The sequence below is a fragment of the Chelonia mydas genome, chromosome 2 (assembly GCF_015237465.2).
Source record: "Chelonia mydas isolate rCheMyd1 chromosome 2, rCheMyd1.pri.v2, whole genome shotgun sequence".
NCBI lineage: Eukaryota > Metazoa > Chordata > Testudines > Cheloniidae > Chelonia > Chelonia mydas.
The window spans coordinates 46436011-46463381 of record NC_057850.1 but is presented as its reverse complement, the minus strand read 5'-3'; the positions used below and the strand labels follow the sequence as shown (position 1 = coordinate 46463381).

At 37.5% G+C, this 27371-nt stretch overlaps 1 protein-coding gene across 3 annotated transcripts in view; it reads right to left on the bottom strand.

The window, feature by feature from the left end:
* The window catches only part of MMP16 (matrix metallopeptidase 16), a 244300-nt gene that overhangs the window by 100178 nt on the left and 116751 nt on the right, over positions 1 to 27371 (bottom strand). For 2 of the 3 annotated variants that reach the window (XM_037892333.2, XM_043539387.1), the window contains exons 3-4: positions 24182 to 24196; positions 19847 to 19969 (exon numbers count right to left, since the gene is read on the bottom strand). In XM_037892333.2, coding sequence (XP_037748261.1) covers positions 19847 to 19969; positions 24182 to 24196 — 138 coding nt within the window. The remainder of the gene's footprint in view (positions 1 to 19846; positions 19970 to 24181; positions 24197 to 27371) is intronic. The other variant, XM_007052915.4, reaches the window with a different exon arrangement.

The following is a 27371-nucleotide window of genomic DNA, read 5'->3' as shown; positions in this document are numbered from 1 at the left end:
TAACATCCCATCACAGGCCATTAGGCCTATTGACCATGAATATTTAAAGATCAATTAATTACCAAAATCATGTTATCCCATCATCCCATCTCCTCCATAAATTTATTGAGTTTAATCTTAAAGCCAGATAGATCTTTTGCCCCCACTGCTTCCCTTGGAAGGCTATTCCAAAACTTCACTCCTCTGATGGTTAGAAACCTCCATCTAATTTCAAGTCTAAACTTCCTGGTGGCCAGTTTATAGCCATTTGTTCTTGTGTCCACATAGGTACTGAGCTTAAATAATTCCTCTCCCTCTCCAGTATTTATCCCTCTGATATATTTATAGAGAGCAATCATATCTCCCCTCAACCTTCTTTTATGCTTGTTGACCCCCTCAAATAATTCTAATAGATTGGTGAGGCATGATTTCCCTTTACAAAAACTCTGACTCTTCCATAACAAATCGTGTTCAACTATAGCTTGTCTACACTTGAAATGCTACAGCGGCACTGCTGTAGCATTTGATTGTAGACATTACCTATGCTGATGGAAGGGGTTCTCTCTTCACTGTAGGTAGTCCAAGTCCCTGAGAGGTGGTAGTTAGGTCAATGAAAGAATTCTTCTGTCGGCCTAGTGCTGTCTACAGTGGGGGTTATGTTGGCTGAACTATGTCACTCAGGGATGTGGATTTTTCATACCCCTGAGTTATGCAGCTGGGTCAACCTAACTTTTTAGTGTACACTAGGCCTAAGTGTCTGATAATTCTGTTCTTTATTATAGTTTCACCCAAACTGCCTGGTGCTGAAGTTAATTTTACCGGCCTGTAGTTGCCAGGGTTGCCTGGCAAATGTTTATGTATTCTCGTGGAGTAGTATGCAACCTCAAAGGTGACTACTGTAAATTTAGGAAGTGTTATGAGTGTCAAAGGACTATTTGAAACAACGTACCCCTGCCAGTTATGCAAGTCCTCAGCCTTTGCACCTTCCATTATGGTCTCTCCAATGTCATATACAGAGGTAAAATCACCTGAATACTCCTACTCACCTGTTTATACATGGATAGATCACCTTAGCCTATTTTGTCAGAGCACTGCAACGAGAGCTCACCTTCAGTTGTTTTCTCTGACCCTAAATCCTTTTTAGAGTCACTGCTTTGCAGGGTACAGTCCTCCATTCTGTAGTTATAGTGTACATTCCTGGTTCCTTGATGTGTGAGAACACATTTTGTTTGAATGGGGCCAGCTTACCAAGTGATACAGATGTCTTTGTAGGACTGCCCTGTCCTCATTATTTACCACTGCACCAATCTTTGTGTCATCCACAAATTTTATCAGCAGTGATTTTATGTTTACTTCCGGAACACTGATCAAAATGATGACTAGCACTGGGCCCAGTACTAACCCCTCTGAAACCCCAAAAGAAACACCCCCATTCAATAGTGATTCCCTATTGACAACTACTTTTTAGATCTGTCAGTTAGCAAGTTCTTAATCCATTTAAAGTGTGTTCTATTGATATCATGTACTCCTAATTTTTAATCAGAATGTTATGTGGTAATAAGTCAAACCTTTTACAAAAGTCTAAATATGTTACAGTTACGCACTTATCTTTATCAACCAAATTTGTAATCACCTTAAGGAATAAAATCTGATTTGTTTGACAAAATATATTTTTCATAAAACCATCTTGACTGGCATTTATTAATCATATTGACTATTTCTTGTAGCAACTAACAAAGACCTTGATGATAAAATGCGCTCTGTCTGAGTGGATCCCTAGGCCTTTGCAGAGCTGATTGCAAGATCAAGGCTGTATTAAGATTTTTTGTACTGAACACCATTGTACTATATGTTATTGTTAAAGTATATGGGAAGAGAATCCCTTGAATAGGAAGTGGTATTTAAAATCTCCTAGCAATTTGTTGTTTTGGTAAGTTTTAGAGAGCAAATTTAAACTTCGGGGGGTGGAGGGGGCTGTATGGCAGGTGAGGTAATAATGAGTGAGGATGAATTATATGGTGGTGGGGAATTGACTGGATCCCTCATCTACTAATTTCCAGAGTTGTTAATATTTGGATTTTTTTGAAGTACAGGTTGTTTTTCTTTGTAAGAGTATGCAGCATTTTTCAGAACTCCACTGAAATGCACTTTTGCATGTTGTGAAAAAGGTTTGCTTTTTACACTTTAAAGATTATTGATCAAAAGAACTTAATAGAAAATTAATTTGTCCTGAGGTGTTTGGGCCTGAAACAAAGACTATTAAAATCAATTGGGGAGGTGAAGTGGAGGGGGCTTTCCACTGATCTCAGGGCGGTTTTGATCAAGCCATTAGTGAGTGTATCAATTTGCTGAAAAATCATTAAGGATTTAAAAAAACAACAACAGATTTTAGTCCTGCTTTAACTGCAAATCTTAACACAACCTTAACAATGGAGCTTCTAGCAGCACTTCCAACATTTTTTTAATTGTCCAAGGCTTTCGGTTTTAAGAAGCAACTTCTATTCATATGCTATATTATAACTACATTTTCTAGCATACTTTGAGGAAGTATAGTGTTAGCAGAATAGTGAACCAACATTGATCTGGTGATAGATCATACAGTACTAATGTTAAACTTCAGAATGCTGGCAAGTCAGATTTTCACTCCATTCACACTGTTGTCTGTGGAATTTCCCTTGACATACAGGTTGCTGCAAACCTTAGGCACAGTGGTGTAAGTTAAGTGTAGAATGAAAAGTTTAATGTTGAAATGCCCAGCCTAAGTGAATTTGAGTGAGACCTTTAATGTTATCTTAATACAGTTTTTTTTGTGCACTACATTACATGTTTTAATTTCATGGTGATTAATCTACAAAGGACTGGCACTGATTACTCAACAACAAATTGTGCAGGTCACTGTAGTATTATGCCACTTTCACAAAGATTAAATAGCCTCAGGCACTCTTTTCATCAGGCTTTAGCTATCAAGTTACTTCTGATAGTTCTCCAAATCCTGCCTTTCAAATTCAAGAAAAGTCCATTATTTATGGCTCTTCCACAACATACACTTCACACACTAGAACAAAAGACATTCTTGGTTTCCAAAACAGCCTTGCAGAGGCGTGAATTACATTTAAACACATAGCATATGAAGAAAATAATATAAACTATTTGTTTATAACAGAATGTCTTTTGAAGTTTTCTTTAATAGCTACTGTGTTTTGGAAAACTCCTATAATAATTGTGTATTTTAAAATGTATGTAACACTAGTAAATGTGTCCATGACTGATTAAAAAGGGGCAGATTTTCATCTCATTGACACTGGTGTAGATCCAGAGTAGTCATATCAAGAATCTTCCTTAAAATATGCAACAAAAGGGGACATGGAAAAAAATGTGTCTGCATTATAGGTATTATGGTGGCAAATAAACTAACTGGGAAAACAGTTATCCTATTGGAAGCAACAAGTTCATTATAGCAGTAGTACACTGCATTAGCACAATGGTGCCCCCAACCCTTGCAGTCTAGGTGTTACTGCAATACGAACAATGATAATCTCTTAAAAGACTTCATTTTGAACATGTCACTGAAATAGCAAATTAAGAAGTGAAAAGGCCTAAGGACTGCCCCATAATACCTGAGCTATAAGTATATATCTCATAAAACCACTGCTCACCTTCCCTCGCTAGAAGAGAGGGACTGTTGACAACTACACACATAGAGGTACAAGAAAGCTTATTCACAATGTACCAAACTTACAGATGCAGGAGCAAACAGTAGGTTAGGAATATACCAGTGGGGGAGCACTTATACTGTATGTCACCATAGTATACTGAGGGTTTTCTTAAAGTAGGGTTTTCCAAACATTCAGACCTGGCAATCTCCTTCCAGAATAAGATGTGTTCTGGGGAGAGAGTTATAAAAATTCTAATTCTAACCTTGAGCTGGTGACATTTTGTAACTGTAACTAAATCAGAAATAACTATGAAGATTTGAAACAGGAACTTTAATCACATAGAAGGGACACAATTATAAGCACAGTCAAAATTCCATGTGATGGATGAGGCTTTCTTGTTGATGAAAGAGGTTTCACAGGAGGAAAAAATGAGGAAATACACAGTTCCCATAATTTTTGATCAACAGGTAAATTACTAAATAGTCACCTTTTGTCAGTTTTGAAAGAAGTTGTTCTCAGACATCCATGGCCATATAGCTAATAGTATATCCCATCATGGAACGGGGCACCCAAATACCCCAAGAGAACCTGCTTCAATACAGGGGGGGAAAAAACCTCCAAACACACACCCATAGTTGTCACCTACCACTCAGCACTGGAACCCAAAGGGTTATCATTAAAGAATTATAACCCATACTCAATGGGGACCACCTGCTGAAAGAAATCTTTCCCAAACCCCCTCTTCTGGCCTTCAATCAACTCCCAGGCTCACCAAGCTCATACTCAGAAGCAAGCTCCCCACAGACCAGGCCACATGAACTCAAAAGTGGCATCAGACCCTGCCATAACAACAGATGCAAAACCCACAGACATAACTCCACTGGTATGATGATCAGCACTACCCGCAACACACCTTTCAAGAGCCATAGGTCCTACAGATGCATATCAGAACATGTGGTGTACCTCATCCAGTCAGTAAATGCCCCAATAACAACTATGTGGTGAAACAAGACAATCACTATGCTCTCAAATGAACTCACACAGAAAAATAATAAAAGGCACCCATGGGCCAACACTTCTCACAAAACCATCATTCAATATCTGACCTCTCAGGCCTCATCCTGAAAAGTAACCTGCACAACACCTTCAAAAGATGAGCATGGGGGCTTAAATTCATAGCTTTGCTAGACACTAAAAATCATGGTTTTAATAAAGACACTGGATTTATGGCATATTACAACAATCTGTAAACCACTAACCCCTCCTTTTTTGTCCTATAACTGGAGAGGCGTTAATCGGTCATTTCATTTTGAATAGTCTCTCACAATATGCGCTATTTATGCTAAACAATCTGTTCCATTTTCTACTTAGTTGCGATACTCTGAGTACCTTTCCCAGATGTGAAAATGAGTTCTGTGTAGCTCAAAAACTTGTCACTTTCACCAGCAAAAGTTGGTCCAATAAAAGATATTACCTCATCCACCTTGTCTCTGATATATATATATAATAGGGAAGAATTCAGTGTTTTCTTGTTGTTGTTCTTTTTTGACACAAACACTATTTTCAATTTGTTACTTGCTTCAGGCACTAGAACTTCTGAATCCATGTCTTTTGCCCATGAAAGAATACAGTTTTCTTCAGTGGAATGGACTTTTCATTGCTATATGATTTCTACAGATATCAAATACCATGTCTAAAGGGCTTTCATGTTGACATTGCTAGTCTGAGTAATTGAATCTTGTTGATTTTATAAAGGTCTCAGGTTTTCTTCTCCCCCCTGCCACCACCCCAAGAAAAAAAGAAAGAAAGACCAAACATCTTCATCCTTCAGTAACAGATGTTTGTTTTCTAAATGTCGCAGCAAATTTGGGGGCATTGTACACTCAGTAACTAGCTCTTCAGGACATATCTCACCTGATGATTTGGAATCAGTCAGCATAAAGCCAGATGTCATATATTTGCCATCATACTTTGGCATTTTCTTTTTCTTCCTTCACTATCATTAAAATAGTTTCCCGCTGTCCGTATGCCAATTGCCACTGAGTTTTTTATTAAATGATCATCCATCTTTCTGAACCAACCCAATCCCAGAAGGGAGTCCCAACAAAGCCTGAAGGATGCCCGTAATGTGTGCATGTGAAGCTGTCACAGCTCAATGACATGTTTTATCATGATCTGTGGGCATGGATACTTGTAGTGTCTGTTGTACATAATAAACAGACGTTTTTAATGAGGTTTGTACTGCTTTACCTAGGTTAAATTCAGTATACCGATTTAATATTTTATTAGCAGGGGCTCTAGTGGCTTGCTGTACTGGTCTCACTGGATCACTAGCTAGAGTTCTCAGGGCTATGACAAACCCCAGTTACCCAGGGATGAGGTGGTGTATCCATTTTTAAAAATAATTTTAACTCTACAGATTTTTCCCCTAAAGATTTATATTTTTATTTGATTTTCCATGACTCCGCCCACAGCATCCCCAAACACAGATCTCCTCTGAGATCTGCAAACCATGGGTTGGGACACTCTGTTCTAAAGACATGAAAAGCACAGGATAACAGTGTGGGACATTTGTCTGAATGGGTAAAAAACTCCACTCATCAATCCGTCATAAGTGTCAACCAATTCTAGATTCACACTTGATATGAGAAGGTTAACTTACAATGAAATTTAAACAAGGGCTAATCTGGGTAACTTGTTAAAACCTTATCTTCTCATTGGTTCTGCCCTCAATCAAAGCTAAACTGAGATGAATACCTTTTTTTGCTTCTCCTGTCTCCTGCTGCTTGTCTTATTGAAACGAATGGATTGCCTCTGATCAAATACAGATTTCATTTTATGCCACTCTTTCCCCAGAGACACCCTCCATCAAGTTACTTCATTAATCTGTCACTGGTTAGGGTTAAGTTTTAGCTTAAGCGTCTTTCTAGTGTCATTTTGATAACTTTTTGTAGCCTAAAAACCTTTTTCAAGTAAAGTGTGATCTTGATTCACACAGTTACAGAATCAACTGATTAAACCTAGATCAGAGATACTGTTTGTGATTTTCTTATTTCACAACCAACAGTATTGTCATATTGGATAGGGACTATAATTCTTTTGCCTTTTCTTCTCCAAGGATGATAACTCATTAAAAATGAGAAAGAAAAGAACAATTAAAGGGTAGGTTTCCAGGATCCAAACCCAAGAGTAACAAAACACATTACAGACAAATACTTTTATTGAGCAGATGTTTTATGAACCCTGAAATCCATAACTTACTGGCTTGTTTAAAATGTGTAAAACTTACGAATAACACTTTTAAATTGAATCTATGTTCCAATATTTTATTATTTCAGGATTGCTGAGATAGGTAATTATTAAAGAAGTGAGAACTAGTGTTTCACTATGGAGGTAAATTTTAGATGAAATCAGCTGACTTAAAAAAAAGATGTGGTAAAGAGGAAACATTTTTCTTTATTAATTAGCTATGCTCTTCCACAATATAATCAGCTTAATTGACTGTTATGCATGGATCCTCTTGGATGTACAGATATCAGGCCTTTTTCCATAGCTCACAGTTTACTATCGGCATGGTGTAACTGAATCACCTTTCTGGGCATACAGGGTATATTTTACCCCCTTATTAACAGGTTAGAAGTGCTGAGGTATAAAACAATGGATCCTCTATTGCTAACACCGCTGTAATACAAAAAGGGCAAACATCGCCTTTTAGTAAATCTTATTTTAGGTAACCAATATGCTGTAAGGTAAGGGAAGTTATGCTTAATCAGCACATTGGAATTGATAACTATTCTATGATATTCAGATTCTTATATTATGCCCAGCACTGTGGTATCTTAGGCCTAGTAGACCCTAGAAACTTTTGCTAGTATAGTATACTCCTAATTATCCGAACCCCCTGGGGGACATGGATTTTATTCGGATGAGTTTGGATAATCAAGATGGCGGTAGCCATTCAACAGCAGGGTGGCTTCTCACACAGCCGGGGGTACGTCCTCTTCCTTCTCACAGTCCTGGCTGGGATCTCTACTCTGCCTTGCACACTCACTCCCATGATAGCCAGGGTGCAGGAGGCCCCCTGCATTGTCAGAGGGCCAGTGACACCCAATCCCTGCAGACTCAAAGTGCAGAGCAGAGAGCCCCGGCCAGGACTCTGCTCTGCCCCACCAGGACCGCAGCCAGGTGCAGGGATCATTGAGGAGTCGCCGGCCCTTCAGGGAGCCCTCTGTAGCTCCTCTGTTATGGCCCTGCTCACTCATTTCTGGACAGTGGGGTGGTGGAGGGCTCCCATGAGCGCTACTGCAGGCCAGTGACACCAGATATAACAGAGAAGTATCTGTCGTGTGGGGGGCTGTCCATTCCTCCACTCAGAGGGAAATGCTGTGTGTGTGTCTGTGTTTGTTTAATTATATATCTCAAAAAAAATATGTATTATATGTTGCTTAGCAGGAAAGGAGGGTGGGAGAAGTGAGTATCACATCTGAACTGAGAAATGGTGAGGTTTGTTGTCATTCTAAGCAATATGATGAAAACAGAGGAAAATGTTACAGTGTAGCATTGCCATAGCGATATTATGTAATATAATGCAACTTCATTTTGTATAGACTTTTTCATATTCACTATGTCCCAAAATGCACTAAAAAGTCAAATAATGCAATTGCAAAGTTAAAAACAAATGAAATCAGAGGGAGAAATAGATTATGAGTCCACGGAAAGAAGAGAAAACCTGTTTTCTGATAAGAGCGGAAGTGGACATTCTAGAAGACACAAATACAGAGGAAGTTGCTCGAGAAAGTAGGAATTGTGCCAACAGTGGTGAGATTTTTGTAAAGAGAAGAAGTCTTCAGTAGATAAGCAGATGAAGAGTGCAGAAAATGTAATGCATGACTCATGAGGTAGTCTGCAAGAAGTTCACAGAGGGTTTTTACAAAGAATAAGGGCAATTTTGTACTGGATACTCAAATGAGGAGTAATTGAAATTACCTGAGGATGAGGCTCATGTGTTTACCTTTGTAGATGTGAGAAGGTAGGCAACAGCATTCTACAGATGCTGGAATATGTTGAATTGGGACTTGGGGAGGCCACAGAGATGGAAGTTGGAATAGTCAAGGAGATGAAAACATGGATGATGACTTCAGCTATATCCAAGTAAAGGCAGTGGCAACATGCACACTTCTTTGTTGTTATGGCAGTTTAGATAGGAAGATTTGAGACAGGAGCTGTGAGAGGAAAAGTGAATTTTAAAGTAAGAATGATACAGGCATTACAGACAGTTAAGACAAAAGGGAGGTCTGCATTTTGGAAAAAGTTGTGTTTGACCATAATTGTCTTGCCCGATAAAAAGGTTCTTTTTCCTTTTGAGATTTTGAGGTGAATTAAAATGAAATAAAGCCATAGATTTGTTTGGTTAAGCCAGGAACAAGAGTGAACCTGGAGAAGTTATTAAAGAAACTGAACGATATACACAACTGTGAATCATCAGTGTAAAAAGAGTAGGTAAAGAAAGAGGAGATAGGTATCAGATAATTTAATGGAAAAAGTACACAGGAAGAGAACTCAAACTTAAAACTCCATGTAGGAGAGGTCTTGGAAAACAAGAATTGTTTCTCTATAGACAGAGGGAGAATGGCTTGATAAACAGGAGACACATGACAAAAGGGCCCTGGAGATATAGGCATAGCTCTGCTGGAGGTCCTGGAAGTTGGAGTAAGCCACAGAACTCAAGTAAATTACATAGTTATTGTAATTAAAGGAATAAGGAATAAAGGAGTAAGTATATTTCAATCATTAGAAGAGAAAGGAAATCACTAAAGGGCAAATCCTAAGGTCCACTCAGTTTTATTTTGTCTTCACAGGCAAAACCTCCACTGACTTTAAACATCACAGTGACTTTAGAGGGAGTTTGCCCAAGTAAGCACTGAGTAAAAACAGAGAGGGGTTCAGAATAACACACTAAAATACCCCCAACTTAAATAAAACAAACAGTAATTAACAATCCAACAGGAAATGGCCATCTTGGTAATTTTGGTGTAAAATGGGCTAGAAAGAATTAGCTTTGCCATTAAAACACACTGAAAATCAAAAATTTAGTTATTCTAAGACATATTATTAATTTCTTTAAAAATTGTGGAGAAATTTAACAGTCGATTTAAAAATGCTAGATTTCCAAACCGTTCTAGTGGCAACACTGTTTCTTTCAATCTTACTTCACGTTACAATCCATGACCCTGGTGGGATATATTAAAATTCAGCCTCCACTAATAGGAAAACAGTCTCATTCATTAGCCGTAGAAATGAAATAGTGACCAGAAATTCAAAAAGAGTTTTGAAAACTCTCTCTTTTTTGGATTCTATTCTTATCTAGTAAATTATCATAAATGGCCGAATTGTGCAACCTGCTCTCATGCTGGTGAGCCCTTAATCATGTGAGTAGTTTATTGGCTTCCATGGGATTACTCACATAAATAACACTCACCAGTATACTGGTGGCAGGATCAGGTCCTACTGAATGTTAACACTGCTTAACACAAAGAGTTATCTCATTGTAGTCCCATTAGTTCTTAAGGATCAGGCCCTATAGTAGCATAACAATTCATGGGAGTTTTCCTATAGGGAATAATTAGTATTTCTATTATAAATCTCTATTTTCTGGAGTCTTGATATGCTTTTTCATTTAGAGTCTGAAGTAATACTGTCATGTCCTATGACAATAATGCATAGCATAAATTTACAGGTGTCTGTAGCTGTAAAAGATCACTTCAGTTCTTACAACACACATAAGGCTAGATGCTCATAAAGTCACAGGCAAGTGATTTTGTTCATCTAGTCCCAGAATGTATTTTTTGTTGCATCCTGGCACATACCCAGATCATGTAATCAGTTTCAAAGGATGTAAGAGTTCCCAAGTGTTTGAAAATCTGTTTATCTGCCCACACAGAGGTTCATGACCCTGAGGTACTAGAAAACAAGGCATTTTCCAAGTACTACATTTTTGTCTTTCAGAGAAACTTCAAAGCTACATATGTAGTCACACCTCCTTCCTTATAAGCTCTTAATCACTCTCTCCACATATGGAGATATCACTACTCAATAGCGTATCTCTAAGCTCTTTTTCTATACTATTTACAGAGTATGCTCAGTGACAGAGTAAACTAGATAGCCTCAAATACTTAGGGCCTGAGCGTGGAGCCTTTATTCACACTAGCGAGCACTTATTCAAGTAGTCCCAATGGTTTCAAATGAGGTGTCCTCAACCTGGCACCAAACAACAACAATTAATATGTATGCATGTAAAAGTAATGTGATTATGAGATGTGGCACTATACCCTACATGTGTTTGGAAAGTTTCAGTAATACTCTTAGGATATAAATGAATACAACTGAATTACAGCTGGTTGTTTATAGGGAATAGATCTATAGATGTTAAGGTCAGACGGTACAATCATGATCATCTAGACTGACCTTGTACACATTGCCGGCCACAGAACCTCACTCACCCACTCTGTAATAGACCTCTGACGTCTGGCTGAGTTACTGAAGTCTTTGGACTATGTTTTAAAGACTTCAAGTTACGCAGAATCCACCCTTTACATCAGTTTAAATGGGCAAGTGTCCCGTGCCCCATGCTTCAGAGGAAGGCAAAAAAAACCCAGGGCCTCTACCAATCTGACCTGGCGGGAGGGGGAATTTCTTCCCCAAATATGGCGATCAGCTCAACTCTGAGCATGTGGACAAGGCCCAACAGCCACACACCTGGGAAACAATTCTCTGTACTAACTCATCGTCCTCCTTTTCTAGTGTCTATCAGGAGTGGTTTCCAGAGTTAACAAGTGCCCACAACTCCAACTAACTTCAGCACTCAGGACCGCTGAAAAAAATCAGTGGTTAACATTTCCCATCATATCTTCTTTTTATTTTTAAGAAAAGATGTTCATATCTTGACCTGCTTTTTTCATTTGGAGTTTGAAATAATACTGTCATGTTTAATGAAAACAATGCACAGTTTATCCTTACAGTCTGTTGTTGACTGCTGGTGTGTATTAAAAGTCAATATGCAGGCATTAGTCCCCCTGCAATCATCATCTATAAATTGATGTATTTATGCTTTGTACATTTAAGTGCAATCTGTTTCTATGCAAATTCAAAATATTTGATTGTTTTCCTGCATGTCAGTTCGGCTTCATGGAACGTTTACTTTTCAAAGACTTCAAGCCCAATAGCCTCTTTCTATATTTCTTCATTTAAAGGGTGTTTCCTGAAGATTTAGCATGACATTCTCTCCCCTGTTACATCCATTTAGGGCTGCTCAGGCAATGCAAGGTAGCAGAATCTGTTGCAAACTGGCCAGGGGAGAATTTCCCTGCCATAGGGTAGCTCACATCTGTCAGTAAGCGGTATAACTGGCCAGCATAAAATGCCTCCCTTCCGCCATATTCTGAGCAGAGCTCACACAGAAAGAAATTAATCTGGATCAGTGATAGAGAAGAGGGTCGCTTCACTGGGATCTGATCCAGTGCCCAGTGAAGTCAGTGGAAAGATCCATTGATTTTAATGGGTGTTGGATGAGGCCCCTCACCCACCCACATCAGTTAAATAAACCTTGAAGATGAACTGAATGATACATCTTGCAGAACTATCAAAAACTGTTTTAAACTCGAGAATACAAAACAGAGAATGGTGTTTAATATATTAAAACAATTGTGAGTAACCCTGCTTTAAAAAGTAATCTTGAGTTTATATAACAGGCTTTGTTCAAGATACATCTTTACCTTTTGATTAGCATATTGCTACTTCATTTCTAAACATTTACTACAAGCTGAGGGCTCTTTGCAGACTCCCCTTTGTCTGACTCCTAATGCTAGAGTTCAAATTATGAATAGTAAGATTATCTTTCCGATTATGGAGATTTTATGGTCAATAATTCTCTAATGTGTTTTTCTAACCAAATCCACCTTGATAGTCATTATTATAAAGATGACAGTTTTATTCTCATTGATTTACATCATGGTATCATGCTCAAAAAGTTAAATTGTTTATTTCCTGAAGCCATAAGTGGAGGTTGTTATTGTGATAAGCTCACAAAATATTTTCATGTGAACTGAACATTCTATTAAAAAAAAAATCCTCCCTAAGTATCACAGACTTCTTCCCTGACTCAGTATCATGTTCATTAAATCACTGGTTATATAACACAATCCCAAACTCTAAGACAAAATCACGTTGTACCACATTAGTCTCTGGCTTGCTTTGGAATGGAAAAATAGTTTTCTAGCACTCAGGACCAGTGGTTCTCAACCAGGGGTACATGTATCCCTGGGAGTTCATAGAGGACTTCCAGGGGGTACATCAACTCATCTAGATATTTGCCCAGTTTTACTTACAACAAGCTACATAAAAAGCACTAGCAAAGACAGTACAAACTAAATTTTCATACAATGACTTGTTTATACTGCTCTATATACTATACACTGAAACGTAAGTACAGTATTTATATTCCAATTTATTTATTTTATAATTATATGGTAAAATGAGAAAATAAGCTATTTTTCAGTAATAATGTGATGGGACACTTCTGTATTTTTATGTCTGATTTTGTAAGCAAGTAGTTTTTAAATTAGGTGAAACTTGGAGTACGCAAGACAAATCAGACTCCTCAAAGGGGTACAGTAGTCTGGAAAGTTTGAGAGACACTGCTCTGGACTCTCAGTTTAAACACATACTCTCCTGCCAGATAACATGTTCAACACTTCTCAGTTCATAATGGACTGATTTCTCTCTTGGGTAAAATCCCTCTGAGTGTTGAGCGCAACATTTTAAATATGGTACCAGTACAAAGGACTATGATTACAGAATGTATTAATATTATGTACAAGGCAAAACTACTGTAACACAGACTGACCCTGGTCATTGGCAGCTAGGATCAAACCTGGGAATCTCTGGAGTTTAATGCATGAGTTTCTACTGCTTGACCTAAGAGACACATCTCTTTTAGCTACCCCTGTAACAGGCTCATCAATCTCTACCTGGTCTAGCCGCGGACAGAGTGCCACACCAAGCAGGCATGGGTTGCATAATACATCTCAGGACATATACTGTATCATCCATATAGAAACTGAATTACTAAAAATGTCCAGTAAATACATTTATGTAATTGGAAAGTTATGTTACAGAGGAAGAAAAAGGGAGAATTAATAAAAATGGTAAATATCAATTCTGTGCTAGGGACTGACACGCATACACTTAGTCAGTGAATGCAGGAATCATCTTCCTTTCTTGTGGTGTCATCCTTACCCATCTCCTAAAGACCAATAACCCCACACTGTGAAGGACTGGGAGGCTGGCTTCATCTCGATATAGGCATCCTATTTGGTTCACACACCTTATTTCTCTCAGTCTCTATTTCTTTAGAAGTTCACAGGAGACAATGTGGGTGCTCAGATCATCTTTCTGAAATGACGTAACTTAATCCCATGAAATAGATTGGTTTCAGAGAAGCAGCCGTGTTAGTCTGTATTCGCAAAAAGAAAAGGAGTACTTGTGGCACCTTAGAGACTAACCAATTTATTTGAGCATAAGCTTTCGTGAGCTACAGCTCACTTCATTGGATGCACGAAAAGCTTATGCTCAAATAAATTGGTTAGTCTCTAAAGTGCCACTAGTACTCCTTTTCTTTTTATGAAATAGATTGTGGTTCTACCACTGTTCCTATGGCAGCCAATCATTTGAGCCTCAACAGGCCATGTGAAAGATCAGAAACCATTTTTCCCTCTGGAGTTGTTAAAAAATCGCCATTATGCTTCAACACGGACAGTTTTTAAAAATTATTTGCACAGCTGAGATACTGGCGTCTAATACCACCTCAGTTTAAAATTTTAGTATTTGGCAAAAAAGATACACCTATGCTGAGAGAAAATTATTCATATGAAGTTTCACTGAAAATGTGTCAAGTTTCATTGAACACTTCTAAAGTTCCATGAAACTGCTTCAATTTTAAGAACTTAAAATTGAAAATAGGCAAATTTACAAATTAATACATTTTCATGCAAGTCTTTTGTCTGGCTGAATTGATATTTTTTATTCACCACTGAAAGGGTATCCTGCCATGACAAAGCAATGGATCAGCTGTGAACTTAAGTGACAACTTAAGTATAATAGCTAAAGTAGCCCTTTGACACCCCAATGCTCCTCTTCTACAGTAGAATGGACCAAAGGATCCATTCAGCAGTGACTCAATTCTATTCAGCTTCTGATACTGCACTCATTCAGTTTTTGTAAACTGCAGCACCTAGATGTCTAAAATTATAGTAGATAAAAGCAAAATTGTTTTAGTGGTATACAAGTTCAAAAATTATATAATACCATTAATATTTTCCACTGTTACTTCTCCAAACCTACCTATCTGAGCTTGTCTTCCCCGCTCCTTGTTTCCAGTTGCATTAATTTATTTAAATTCAACATGGGTGCCAGAAGAAAGTTCCAAAAGTTTGGCCAAAAGTTCTTGGGGCCAAAATAACAGTGACAAAGAGAAAATACAGAAAGAAAGACAAAAGACACAGGTAAACATGTCCAATAAGTTCTTGGGATGTATTGGGGACAACTTCTTGTTTCAGAAGGTGGAGGAAGTAACCTGTGAGGCCGGCCATTTTAGACTGGATTCTGACTAACAGAGGAATTGGTTGAGAATCTGATGGTGGAAGGCAATTTGGGTGCAAGTGATCATGAAATGACAGATTTTGTGATTCTAAAGACAGGAAGGAGTGAGAACAGTTGAATAAGGACAATGGGATTTCAAAAAAGCAGACTTTAAAAACTTCATAACTTGTAGATCCCATTGGAAGGTAATTTAAGGGAAAAAAGCAATTCAGGAGACCTGGCAGTTTCTTAAAGAGACAATATTAAAGGTACAACTGCAAATTATCTCAATGCAAAGGAAAGATAGGAAGAATAGTAAGAGGCTAATATGGTTCCATCAGCAGCTCTAACGACCAGAAAAATCAAAAAGGAATCCTATAAAAAGTGAAACAGAGAAATTACTAAGGAGGAGCACAAAAGAATAGCACAAGCACATAGGGACAAAAGAAGAAAGGCTAAGGTACAAAATGAGTTAAACCTATCAAGGGACAAAAAAGGCAATATGAAGAGGTTCTATAAATATATTAGGAGCAAGTGAAAGATGAAGGAAAGTGTAGGTCCTATACTTAGTGGGGAAGAAGATCTAAAAATGGATACTATCAAGAAGGTGGGGGTGTTTAATGCCTATTTTGCATCAGTCTTCACTAAAAAGGTAACTTGTAACCAGATACTTAGCACAATTAATATTACCAGGAAGTGGGAAGGAACTCAAGCCAAAATTGGGAAAGAGCAGGTTAAAGAATATACATATTGAAGTTGGCAGGGCCTGATGAAATGCACCTTAGAATACTTAAGGAACTAACTGGAGTAATCTTGGAACCACTAGCAATTATCTTAGAGAGCTCCTGGAGTAAGATCCCTGAGGACTGGAGAAGGGCAAACATAGCACCTATCTTTAAAAAGGGGAGAAAATAAGACCTGGTGAATTATAGACTAGTCAGCCTAACTTCAATACTTGAAAAAAGATACCAAAACAAATTTTTAAACCATCAATTTGTAAGAATTTAGGAGTTATTAGGGTGATAAGTAATTACCAACACAAGATTTTTCAAGAATAAACCATGCCAAACAAACCTAATTTCCTTCTTTGACACGCTTACTGGGATAGTAGATAAGGGGAAAGCAGCAGATGCAACATATCTTGATTTTAATAATGCTTTTGACACAACATTGTCATACATAAATTAGGGAAATGTGGTCTAGATGAAATAACTATAAGAGTGGGTGCACAACTGGTAGAAAAACCATACTCAAAAGAGTAGTTATCCATAGTAGCTGTCAAACTGGGTAGGACATATCTAGTGGGTCCTGCAGGAATCTTTTTTGGGTCCAGTAATAGTCAATATTTTCATTAATGACTTGGATAATGGTGTGGAGATTATGTTTATTAGATTTGCAGGTAACACCAAGATGGGAAGGGTTGCAAACAGTTTGGATGACAGGATTAGAATTCAAAAGGGCCTTGAAAAAATTGCAGAATTGGTCTGAAATCAACAAAATGGAATTCAATAATGACAAGTGTGAAGTACTACACTTAGGAAAGTAGAATCAAATGCAAATGACAAAAGAGAAATAACTGGCTAGTTGGTGCTGAAAAGGACAGGTAGGTTATAGTGATCACAAACCTGATATGAGCCAACATTGTGATGCAGTTGCAAAAAAGGGTAATATTCTTCTGGGGTGTATTAACACAAAAGTCATATGCAAGACACTTGTGTTAATTGAGGTAATTGTCCCGCTCTACTTGGCATTGGCGAGACCTCAGCTAGCATACTGTGTACAGTTCTGGGCACCACACTTTATGAAAGATGTAGACAAATTGGAGAGAGTCCAGAGGAGAGCAACAAAAATAGTTAGAAAACCTGACCTATGAAGAAATGTTAAAAAAACTGGGCACATTTACACTTGAGAAAAGAAGACTGAGGGGGGACCTGATAGCAGTCTTCAAATATGTTGAGTGCTGTTAAAAAGAGATAGTGATCAACTGATCTCCATGTCCCTTTAAGATAGGACAAGAAGTAATGGGATTAATCTGCAGCAGGGGAGATATAGATTAGCCATTAGAAAAACTTTCTAACTATAAGGATATTTAAGCAAGGAAATAGGATTTTAAGGGAGATTATGGAATCTCCATCACTGGAGGTTTTTAAGAACAGGTTGGACAAACATCTGTCAGGGATGGTCTAAATCAGGGGTAGACAACCTATGGCACGTGTGCCAAAGGCAGTACGCAAGCTGATTTTCAGCAGCACTCACACTGCCCGGGTCCTGACCACCAGTCCGGGGGGCTCTGCATTTTAATTTAATTTTAAATGAAGCTTCTTAAACATTTTAAAAACCTTATTTACTTTACATACAACAATAGTTTAGTTATATATTAAAGATTTATAGAAAGAGACCTTCTAAAAACGTTAAAATGTATTACTGGCACGCAAAACCTTAAATTAGAGTGAATAAATGAAGACTCGGGACACGACTTCTGAAAGGATGCCGACCCCTGGTCTAGGTACATTTGTTCCTGCCTCAGTGAACTAGACTAGATGATCTCTCGAGGTCCCTTTCAGACCTACATTTCTATGCATCTACATATGATCTCAATTATATTTTACTATTAGAAAATATCTGACAATTAAAAAAAAACATAAATATTTGATTTAAACACAGCACCTGAGGATATAATCTAGAAACCACTATCCAGAAAGTTAACAAGGGTAAATCCGGTCCTCACCTCTGCGGATCAGGGGCCCTCTTAGCTTTAGAACTGATGCAGTTCTGCTGCGTGTGGGTCAGAGGCTGGATCTCAAGAAAAAACCCACATTAGCACAATGTGGAGCCTAGCCAAGCTTTGGACTACAATGTTTTTAGATGTCAAGGACGTGACGATGGCCTCATTCTGCTCCCACTGAAGTCAATAGTAAAACTCCCAGAAACTGAACACTTTTGAATGTCCAATCTATAGCAATTATGTTCTGTGAACTCATGCTGATTTTCATTTAAAGGAAAGTAGTGCTTGCTACTAACAGTGGAGTGTTGAAATTTTAGAAAACTTCAATTTTAGAAAACTTCTGGCAAAGTTTGATCTGGAGGTTAATGTTAAATGGCAGAGGCATATGATAAGGTGACACAGCAGAGTGAAAATTTTGGGAAAAGGGCAGGAAGCAAAGAACAGCCATAAATTCTTCAAGCTAGAAAGGTTACTAGAGGGTTACCAAACAGATTAATCTTGGGATCCCCCTTTGTACTGCTTTCATGATTAATGTCTTGGGTGGCAGAACGATGATATTTCAGTTGCAGGACTTAACAGTGGTATCAAAATGGTGTAACAGGGTGGAGAATCAGGCCTACTGATTTGAGATTTGGGATTACAAATGAAGAGGAAGAATGTTAAACACACACACACACACACACACTTCCCATTTAAATCCCTAGATTAAGAAGTTAAAAATGTGGATAAATGTAAAATAATATATTTAGACATACTCGTGCTAGGTGCTAAGCACCTTCAATTCCCATAGACTACAATACTCAGCAATAAAAACACGAGTTACTTATCTACTGGAACAACTCACTGATGATATGGGGGATTCCCCCATCACTTGAAGTCTTTAAATCAAGATTGAGAATGCTTTTTTGAAAGCCATCCAACCAGAAAATATGGGATTGATAAAGGAATTACTGGGTAAAATTCTATGACTCATGTTATGCAGGAGGTCAGGCTAGATGATCATAAAGGTCCTTTCTGGTCTTAAAATCTATGCATCATATAGTACTGTAAATAGCTGGTCAATGAATTTTATCCCAGAGAACATTCAGTGCCATGGTAGATCCCATAATCCTGAACAGATTATGATAAATTTCTAGAGGACTACATACAAATCTCTGCTTTGCTGACAATTTTTTGGGCCACATATTGTGTACACATGACACTTTTTGGCTGACAGCACTAACAGCAGGTACATATTTTTGCATAATATATTTTATTTGCCAAGCCAAGGTCAGCTTTGATACAGCATGCAACACGTCCTGTAAATTGCAAGTCAGATTGAGAGTTTCATTGATACATACATGCCCCCATGCCTATTACTGTGTGAGCACGAGACGGCTGTGTAACTGACTCACCAAAATTTAATGAAATTCATTTATATTTTGAAATGGACCTGCAGGCACCTGCATTTGCAGTTACTGCCTCCCTCCAATGAAGGAGGGATATTTGCATATTTAAATTAGAGACCCCAATTCCATTAGACTGTTCCTGCATTCAAAGTGACTTTTCCTGAGAAGTTGCCAAGTGGGTTGAAAGGTACAGTTAGGGGGGACATTGGAGGTTAATTTGGTGCTGCAAGCTTCAAAGAATATTCTGTTTAAATGCAGACAATTTAAATCCAAGAAACTCATTCTGTGCTTTTGCAGCGTGTGATTAGTTACTCCAGGGATACTGAAATCAATATTTTTATACCACACATCAACATCTGGACAATGCATAGTACACATTTAGAAAATAATATCTTAAAAAAAATTGTTTTCTTTTAATAAAATGCTTAGTGATATCACCAAAAGGTTTATTGATTTTTTTGTACCTGTAAGTGATATGTTTGTGTTGCCACTTCTGTCCTGTTAATGCATATCGTTTTCGACGAATGTTAAACTTGGATCTACCTCTTCTCTGGTCAGGCACACCACATCGAGGTTTCTTCATCCAACTGCAAAAATCAGTATTGCACAGTTACACTATCTTATCAGCCATATTCAGGCCAGAAAGCAAATTGCAACAGACTTATCCAACAGACGGCAATATCAACACCTCTTAAAAGTTATACATTGTTCGCTTTTACATTTACTCACAATAATGATCACAAATATGAGAAGTTACATGGCTAAAGAAGTTACATGGTTGGTGGGGGGGGGCGAAGAATAACATGGGGCAACAGAGCTTCGCCACCTCCCATGCCTTTCAAATATAAATTCCTCTCCCATTATTTTTTAAATTTGTGTTCCCTGCAATCACTGCATAATAGCGCTTTGCCATCTCTCAACTGGCCAAGTCTTTTAGCATTAATAATTTATTCTGACTCTAATGAGACAACCAGGATCTATATTATAGATTATTGTCTATAGGTGAGGTTAAATATTTACATGAAGATTTAAAGTCTTGATTCTCTAATCATAATTTTTCATTTCATATTCTTTCTTTTCTGTCACAGTGTCTTTATGTTTGGACAAACCCAATTCCCTTTCATCAAATGGTCCACTCCAAAAACATAAGGGGATTTTATCCAAGAGTCTGGGACTGTTAAAGTAATTATATCATTGAGCTCCCCATTAAATATTTGACTGCTCTACTGCCCCTCTATATTAGGAAGAAGAGCCACCTTAAATAGTAAATGTAGCATCTCAAACTCAACAATTTGCCTGAACATTTTGAATGTGCTGCGTAGCATTAACTTCAAAGCCTCTGATCCACTTTTGCTATGTCCCACAAGAGTTCAACCAGCTAGTGCCAACAGAGAGCAACATGAAAGTGTGTTGAAGCTCTAGTGTTTCTGTGGAAGGTGTTTACTTGGAAAGGTGGGTTTCAAATATTTTAAGTTTTAAGAAGTGTATGTCAGAGTTATAGATTTGGTTTGATGGTCTGACTTAGGTGTACATAAGAAAGTACCAGATTCTGATATTCATGCTCTAGTTGAATGAATGGTTTCTCACTTGTGGAGTAAGGGGTTATTTACCATGAATAAAAGTATCAGAATCCAGACCACAGAGATTATGCAATAGAACTGAACACTCACAAAGTAATTGTCCAATGCCGCCACACACATAATAAGACATTTACTTTCTAAGTGGAAGACATTCTGTGGCAACTTTCTAGTCCATTTACTTGATTTCTATTATGACAAATAATTAATGAGGTAGATGCTGTAGTTTTATCTGCTGTTTTCTGATACCATTGTCCTTACTATACCATTACTGAAAAGCTGTATTCTGATTAGCTTGGAGAACAGATTTTCATTTCAGGCAAGAGTTTAACCACCCTTTCTATAAATTGCATTTATCTATATATAATGTATACTGTAAGTATACATATATACATATGCATTTTTAAGTCCCCACCCTTTGATTGGCTGACAAAATTCACCTGACCCATCATCCAATTAATATTTAAATTACATTTACTATATCAGTCCCCAACATACAGAGATAAAAAACAGACTTTCATTTGTCCTACAGAAGCTCTTACTGCAGTATAACTGAGAGAGATACAGAAAAGTCTTTGGGGTTTGTCACAGTGGAAACAGTGCATGCTATTGTGATAAGGAGCACTTGTATAGATGTGTTCCAATGACACCACTGAAGTGCTAAATTAAACAGATCTTGTCAGACAAACTGCAGACAGAGGTTTAACAGTACTAGTGATGTAAATTTTCAGTCCTATGCTCAAGGAATTAAGTGTGCATTCTAATTTTTACACACATTAATACAATGCAAATCATATGGTAGATTAGCTAAATATTTAAAGACAGGAAAATGGAATATGGTGCTCTTCTCTAACATAGGTCATGCTAACTTCCACATTTTAGATATTTATATACACATAAATTCACATCTATGCATGTCAGGCATTATATACACCAGAGACATGCATATATATATATACAAGCTATTATTTATGTGACTACATATGAGTTGAGGTGCCTAACTTTAGGCAGTTTGAAAAGTTTAGCTTTTATGCTTTTTACCACATAAAGGAGACATATCAATATCATCTGTATATGCTGCTTGATATGTACAGGCATCTCCTGTAAGATATGATCCTTCAAACATGGAAGTACGTGCAGGGCCTACTCATGTCAGTAAGGGTTGTAGGGTCAGATCAGTCTTTCCAAAGACCTTGACTGGTTACATCTCCATAATGTAGCATAAGTATAGGAGCCAAAATTTTCAAACTTGGCTGCTTAAAGTCAGACACCTAAACCATATTTAGGCACCTAAATAATAGCCTGATTTTCAGAGGTAGATACCACCATCTATTTAGGTGCCTAAATATGGCTTTCGGTGCCTAACTTCTGGCAAACAAGCCTGAAGTTTTGGTCATCATGTTTAAAAATTACTATTATAGATAAATTACAGAATAAATATAATTCATTTTCTTAAACCTAACTACAGATTCATGTCTTGCGTGTGAGGCAGTTGATGATCATCAATATTTTCAGAAGGATTCTGTAGCCTCTGCAAAGATAGCCACACAATCTGTATTCCTTTACTTTCCCCCGACCTGCTAAACTATTCTTCTGGATTACAGCTGGTTTCTCATGTCTTTAAACAACCTGGATTACACAAAGCAGATGTCAACAATTTGCAGGGATATATTATGACTGTCAGTTAAAATTTGTTCTAATAATAAAATAATAATAACAGAGGGCCAGTGTGACATTATCTGATTAAAATATAACCATGCAAGTCATTATTGCTATTACTGTCATATAATTGCAACAAATCTTATACAAAGTGTGACATGTGCCCAGAAAGGGTTAAACATCCTGCAGGCTAATTGACCCAGAGTCAACCTGTTGAGCCATGTCACAGAAATGGTAACAAAGGCCATTCTATGCTAGATAGGCTAGAATTTAGAAGTGCAAACCTGTATTTTTAGAGAATTAGAGGTGATATTAATTGTGTGTGTTTACTTATATCCTAAATACTAGCCATGTAAGCATACAGTTCCTGTCTGTCACTATAGCTATTGATTCAGAGATCAAAATGGAATAGTAACATTTAGATGACTCATTGTTTATATATCTCGTTAAAGTTTGTGATAAACTGCTTAATGGATAAATTGTCTTATGTTAATCCATGTAGTTAATTACTGGTGAGATATAGGAAACAGAAGGTTACATCAAAAGCCTATTGTTCACCCAAGACTGTATGGTCAAGTGGCTGCTAGAAAACTGTATAAAAGACCCTTGGGTCCTGATCCTGTCATCTCAGACATGCTTGATGTTTCATGCAGGGGAAGCTTAAGTTGTAAGGCTGAGATCCCAGTCCTAGGCTGGAACACCCTGAATATGAACATTGGTCTATAACCCATGGACTAATTATGAAAGAACTCTTTGCAACTACAAAGCTCACCATCTCTGCTATTAATCTGAATCTCAAGAATTGTACTCATATCTGTATGTATATTGATTTTATAACCAATACTCTCTCTTTTTTTTTAATAAATTTTAGTTCAGTTAATAAGAAGTTGCTGTAAGCGTGTATTGGGTAAGATCTGGAATATTCATTAACCTGGGAGATAATGTGTCCGATCCTTTGGGATTGGTAGAACTTTTTTATATGATGAATAAAATTTTCAGTAATCCTCATCATATTTGACTTGAGTGTCTGGGTGGAGGCCTAAGGCTGAGTTACCTCAAGGAAACTGTGTTCTTGTCTTCTGGGTAATTATAGAAGCTATTTTGTGCTGGCTTGGTCAATCTAAGTATTGGACCAGCTTTGGGGATTGCTTGCCCAATTCTTTCAGTTCACCCTGATTGAGTGACCTCAGCTGGCTCCCCTGGGACTCTGGTCACGGTCAGTAATTTGCCAGCTAAAATTTGTTCTAATAATAAAATAATAATAACAGAGAGCCAGATTCAAATTTCAGTCACAACAGTGGAGATAAAGGGGAGTACCATTCTTCTCAACGGAATTACCTTGGAATTACATCTGAGTAAATTAGATTAAAAACTGGCTCAGAGTTTTGCATGTTTTTATATATACACATTGTCAATAAAACTTATTCTGAGTAGATGTTAGATCAACATGCAGTTACCATGCATTTAAATTACAGGACATATTTACTCTATGTAAAGGAAAACACACCCACACAAACATTGTAAAAAGCAGACATATAAGTAACAAAAGACAAGTTCTCTCACCTTAAGGTGGTATCACTACGTCAAATGAAAGAAGCAGGGAATAAAGCAAAAACCACAGAACTATTAATATTTTGTTAGAAACACTGCACAGAAAAAAATCAAGCTCTGGGACACATTAAGAAATCTCTTGGAAACAGAGTATGTTAACATTGCTGTCTTGAAAACAGTTGAATTAGTCCTAAATGAAAAGATGCCCAGTTTTAAATTAGTCAGCTTAACTGATGGAGATCCGTACTTAATAACAGGGTTGGCTCACCTGAAAGACACTGGCCTGATAAACACTGTAAATATCCAAAGCTGTAAATTGGAAAATGAATCCTTAAAGCTATTATTGGAATGAGCTCTGAAGTTATGTAAAAGTTTCAATATTCTTGGAGAGAATTTTGTTAGCATTGTAAAAGGCTTTATACTCAAGAGAGGGATTTAATATAAAAGACAAGACCAACTCGTAGCCAATGGGAATTCAAATTTCAGCATTCTATCATTTCACTTCAGGTTTTTACAATCTAAATAATTTACCAAATCCCCAAACACCATGATTTATTACATCTTTTTTTTTAAGTAATTACTTCTACATAAGGTTTTAAAATGTCATAAATCTGTCAAAGACATTATGCTTGTATCCTTTTAAATTGGAATGGCCAAATTATGACCTTCATAATCAGATCATGTTCCCGACCACTAACCTTACGTTAAAGGGAGAAGTGTGGCCCACACAGACTATAAATCCCAGTCTAATTCAAACTGAGGCCTTTGCACATCACATGTTGGCTCTCTAGCCTTGTATCAAATCATACCTCTCTGTATTAAACCTGAGAGGAGCTGCAATCTTCTTATTTTAGTGCACATTAAGGATTGGACTCCTAGCAAACTGACAACATAGCCCTCAGCTCAGCTATTTTTGGTACCTCAAAATTTTAAGTGATTTCTTCAATGTCCAGTGTCAAGAGTCCAAATGCAAATTATCAATGCACATCCCCTTTATCACAAGAGTAAATGCAGATTATAAACACTTTATGGTATACAAATTCCTCTGGGCTTTTTTATTCTTAAAATGATGTAGTGAATATTAACAACTCTATCCTCCCATTGATTGCAGGGAAGCTTCACATGGATAACACAATTCATGGTTATTAAATCTGTGTATTTGGGGTATATTCTTTCCCCCAATCTCCCTATGTATCAGTAGTGAACTGACAACTATAAAGCACATTGACTCATGCATTTCTGGTCAATTTGGAAACAGCGTAAATTGAAAAAATAGAAATGAACTTTCAACAATAAAATATTTTCTCAAGCAACAAAAGGGAAACAACTGTTGTTGTTTATGAAAACGGAGGCTTTCTAGGAATGTCTTTTTCCTTAGTTCATTATTTACACTTATATTTGAACCTGTAGAACTCATCTGTGTAACAGCTCTTCTAGAGTATTATTTTAAGTGAATTCAGCACTTAAGAAAGGTGCCAGATTAACAGCACTTGTCACTGAAGTCTTTGCTTTGGCTACAGGATACTGCACACCAAATTCTGTTCTCAGTCCATCAATGTAAACAGTGAGGAACTCCACTGAAGTCAATGAAGTTACACCAGGGTGGATCCAGAGTAAATGAGAGCCAAATATGACCCAATATATACCCTGAGCAGCCCCAGATTCCATATAATTCCACCCTAACTTTGTAAATCTAGAGAACTTTGTACTGAATATGATTATTATTCAAGCTAAACAGAGCCCTAGATAGGCTTTGCTTCACAAGTAGGGATGGTGAGCAACTTTTGAATAAACTTTGAGTTGGAAAATGCCAATTTGTCAAAACCAAAACTTTTCACAGACACAGTTTTGAACGTAGATCACAGATATCCAAAGAGAGTTCCCTAACCACCAAGCTATAAAATCAGTCTCTCTTGTGCTGGCCACATGAATATTTAATTTATACAAAATGGAACAGTTCAAACAGGAGAAATTGAGACCGGCTGAGTCTATAACATAGTGGGTAGGACACTGGGCTGTGGGACACAATGATTCAAGTCCCTGTTCCAAATCAGGTACAACAGGACTAACATCAGGTCTCTTACTTTGCAGGTAAGTGTCTTACCAATGGACTATTGGCTATCATTTGCCAAGACGGGAAAGAGTTCCTCTTTCTCTCTCTCTCTCATTTTTTTATGGACAATTTTGAAAGGTTGCATTTATGTTCTGATGTGGAATAAAAACAAATTTTAAAACTTCAAAAATGTCCACTAATGGAATTCTTGTTTTCTGGCCAGCCCTATTAACAGGTGCTCTCAGTTGTTAAGGTTATTTAAGATAAAAAAAATATGTGAGCATCAATATCTACATTTTTCAGAAAGAAATAGAGGAATGATCTGGACCATTTTTTTAAAAGAAGGAACAACCTTGGCTACCAAAACAAGAAGAGGCAAAACTGGGAGAAAGAGTTGCAAAGACTAATGTTAGATTCAGCAACTGAAAAAAAAACAAAAACAATCCATTGACAGTTTAAGGATCCCACTGAAGGGTATTTTTTTTCTTCAGGGTTCCCTTCTCTTATCCTTTATTTCCTTCCCAGCCCCCCAACCTCAAGGACCCCACCATGGCATTACATCATTTCCACAAGAGTCTGATTTCAAGTCCATTAGTCAATGGAAATCTTCAGCAGTCTCTGGATCAGGCCCTTAGTCAGCAAAGATGGATGTGGTTCCCTTCCCTCCTTGTGTTAGACAAAGGGAGTCTCTGGAGATTGATGTAAGATGTTCCATTTCATGCCAGGGACTGAGTGTGCTGCCTCTGTAATAGCTCGTATCCACAGCTAGTCTAGGGAACCAAGTTCAAGGCTTCAGCTCAGAAAATGTGCATGGCTAATCCTCAGATGTTGTTTTCATATCCAGTGCTATGGCAGCTACTAAAACAAACCACTATTTTTGATTTAATAGCTCAAAATTTCTGCTCATTATCATTTCTGAGTATTAAAAACTGACAATTAATATATAAGCAGCAGAGGCCACAGAGAAGTGGAACTCCACCATATCCTAATTGTTTCTGCAGAAACAGGCTTGTAGAGAGCTCCTGAAAAGAGTATTACTGGAAGCACGCTCATTATTTGACTTAAAATTACAGAACATTTCTTTCATGAACTTTGTCAAACATCACATTCTATTTAGAAACTTGTGAACTATAATACTATCACTGGGGC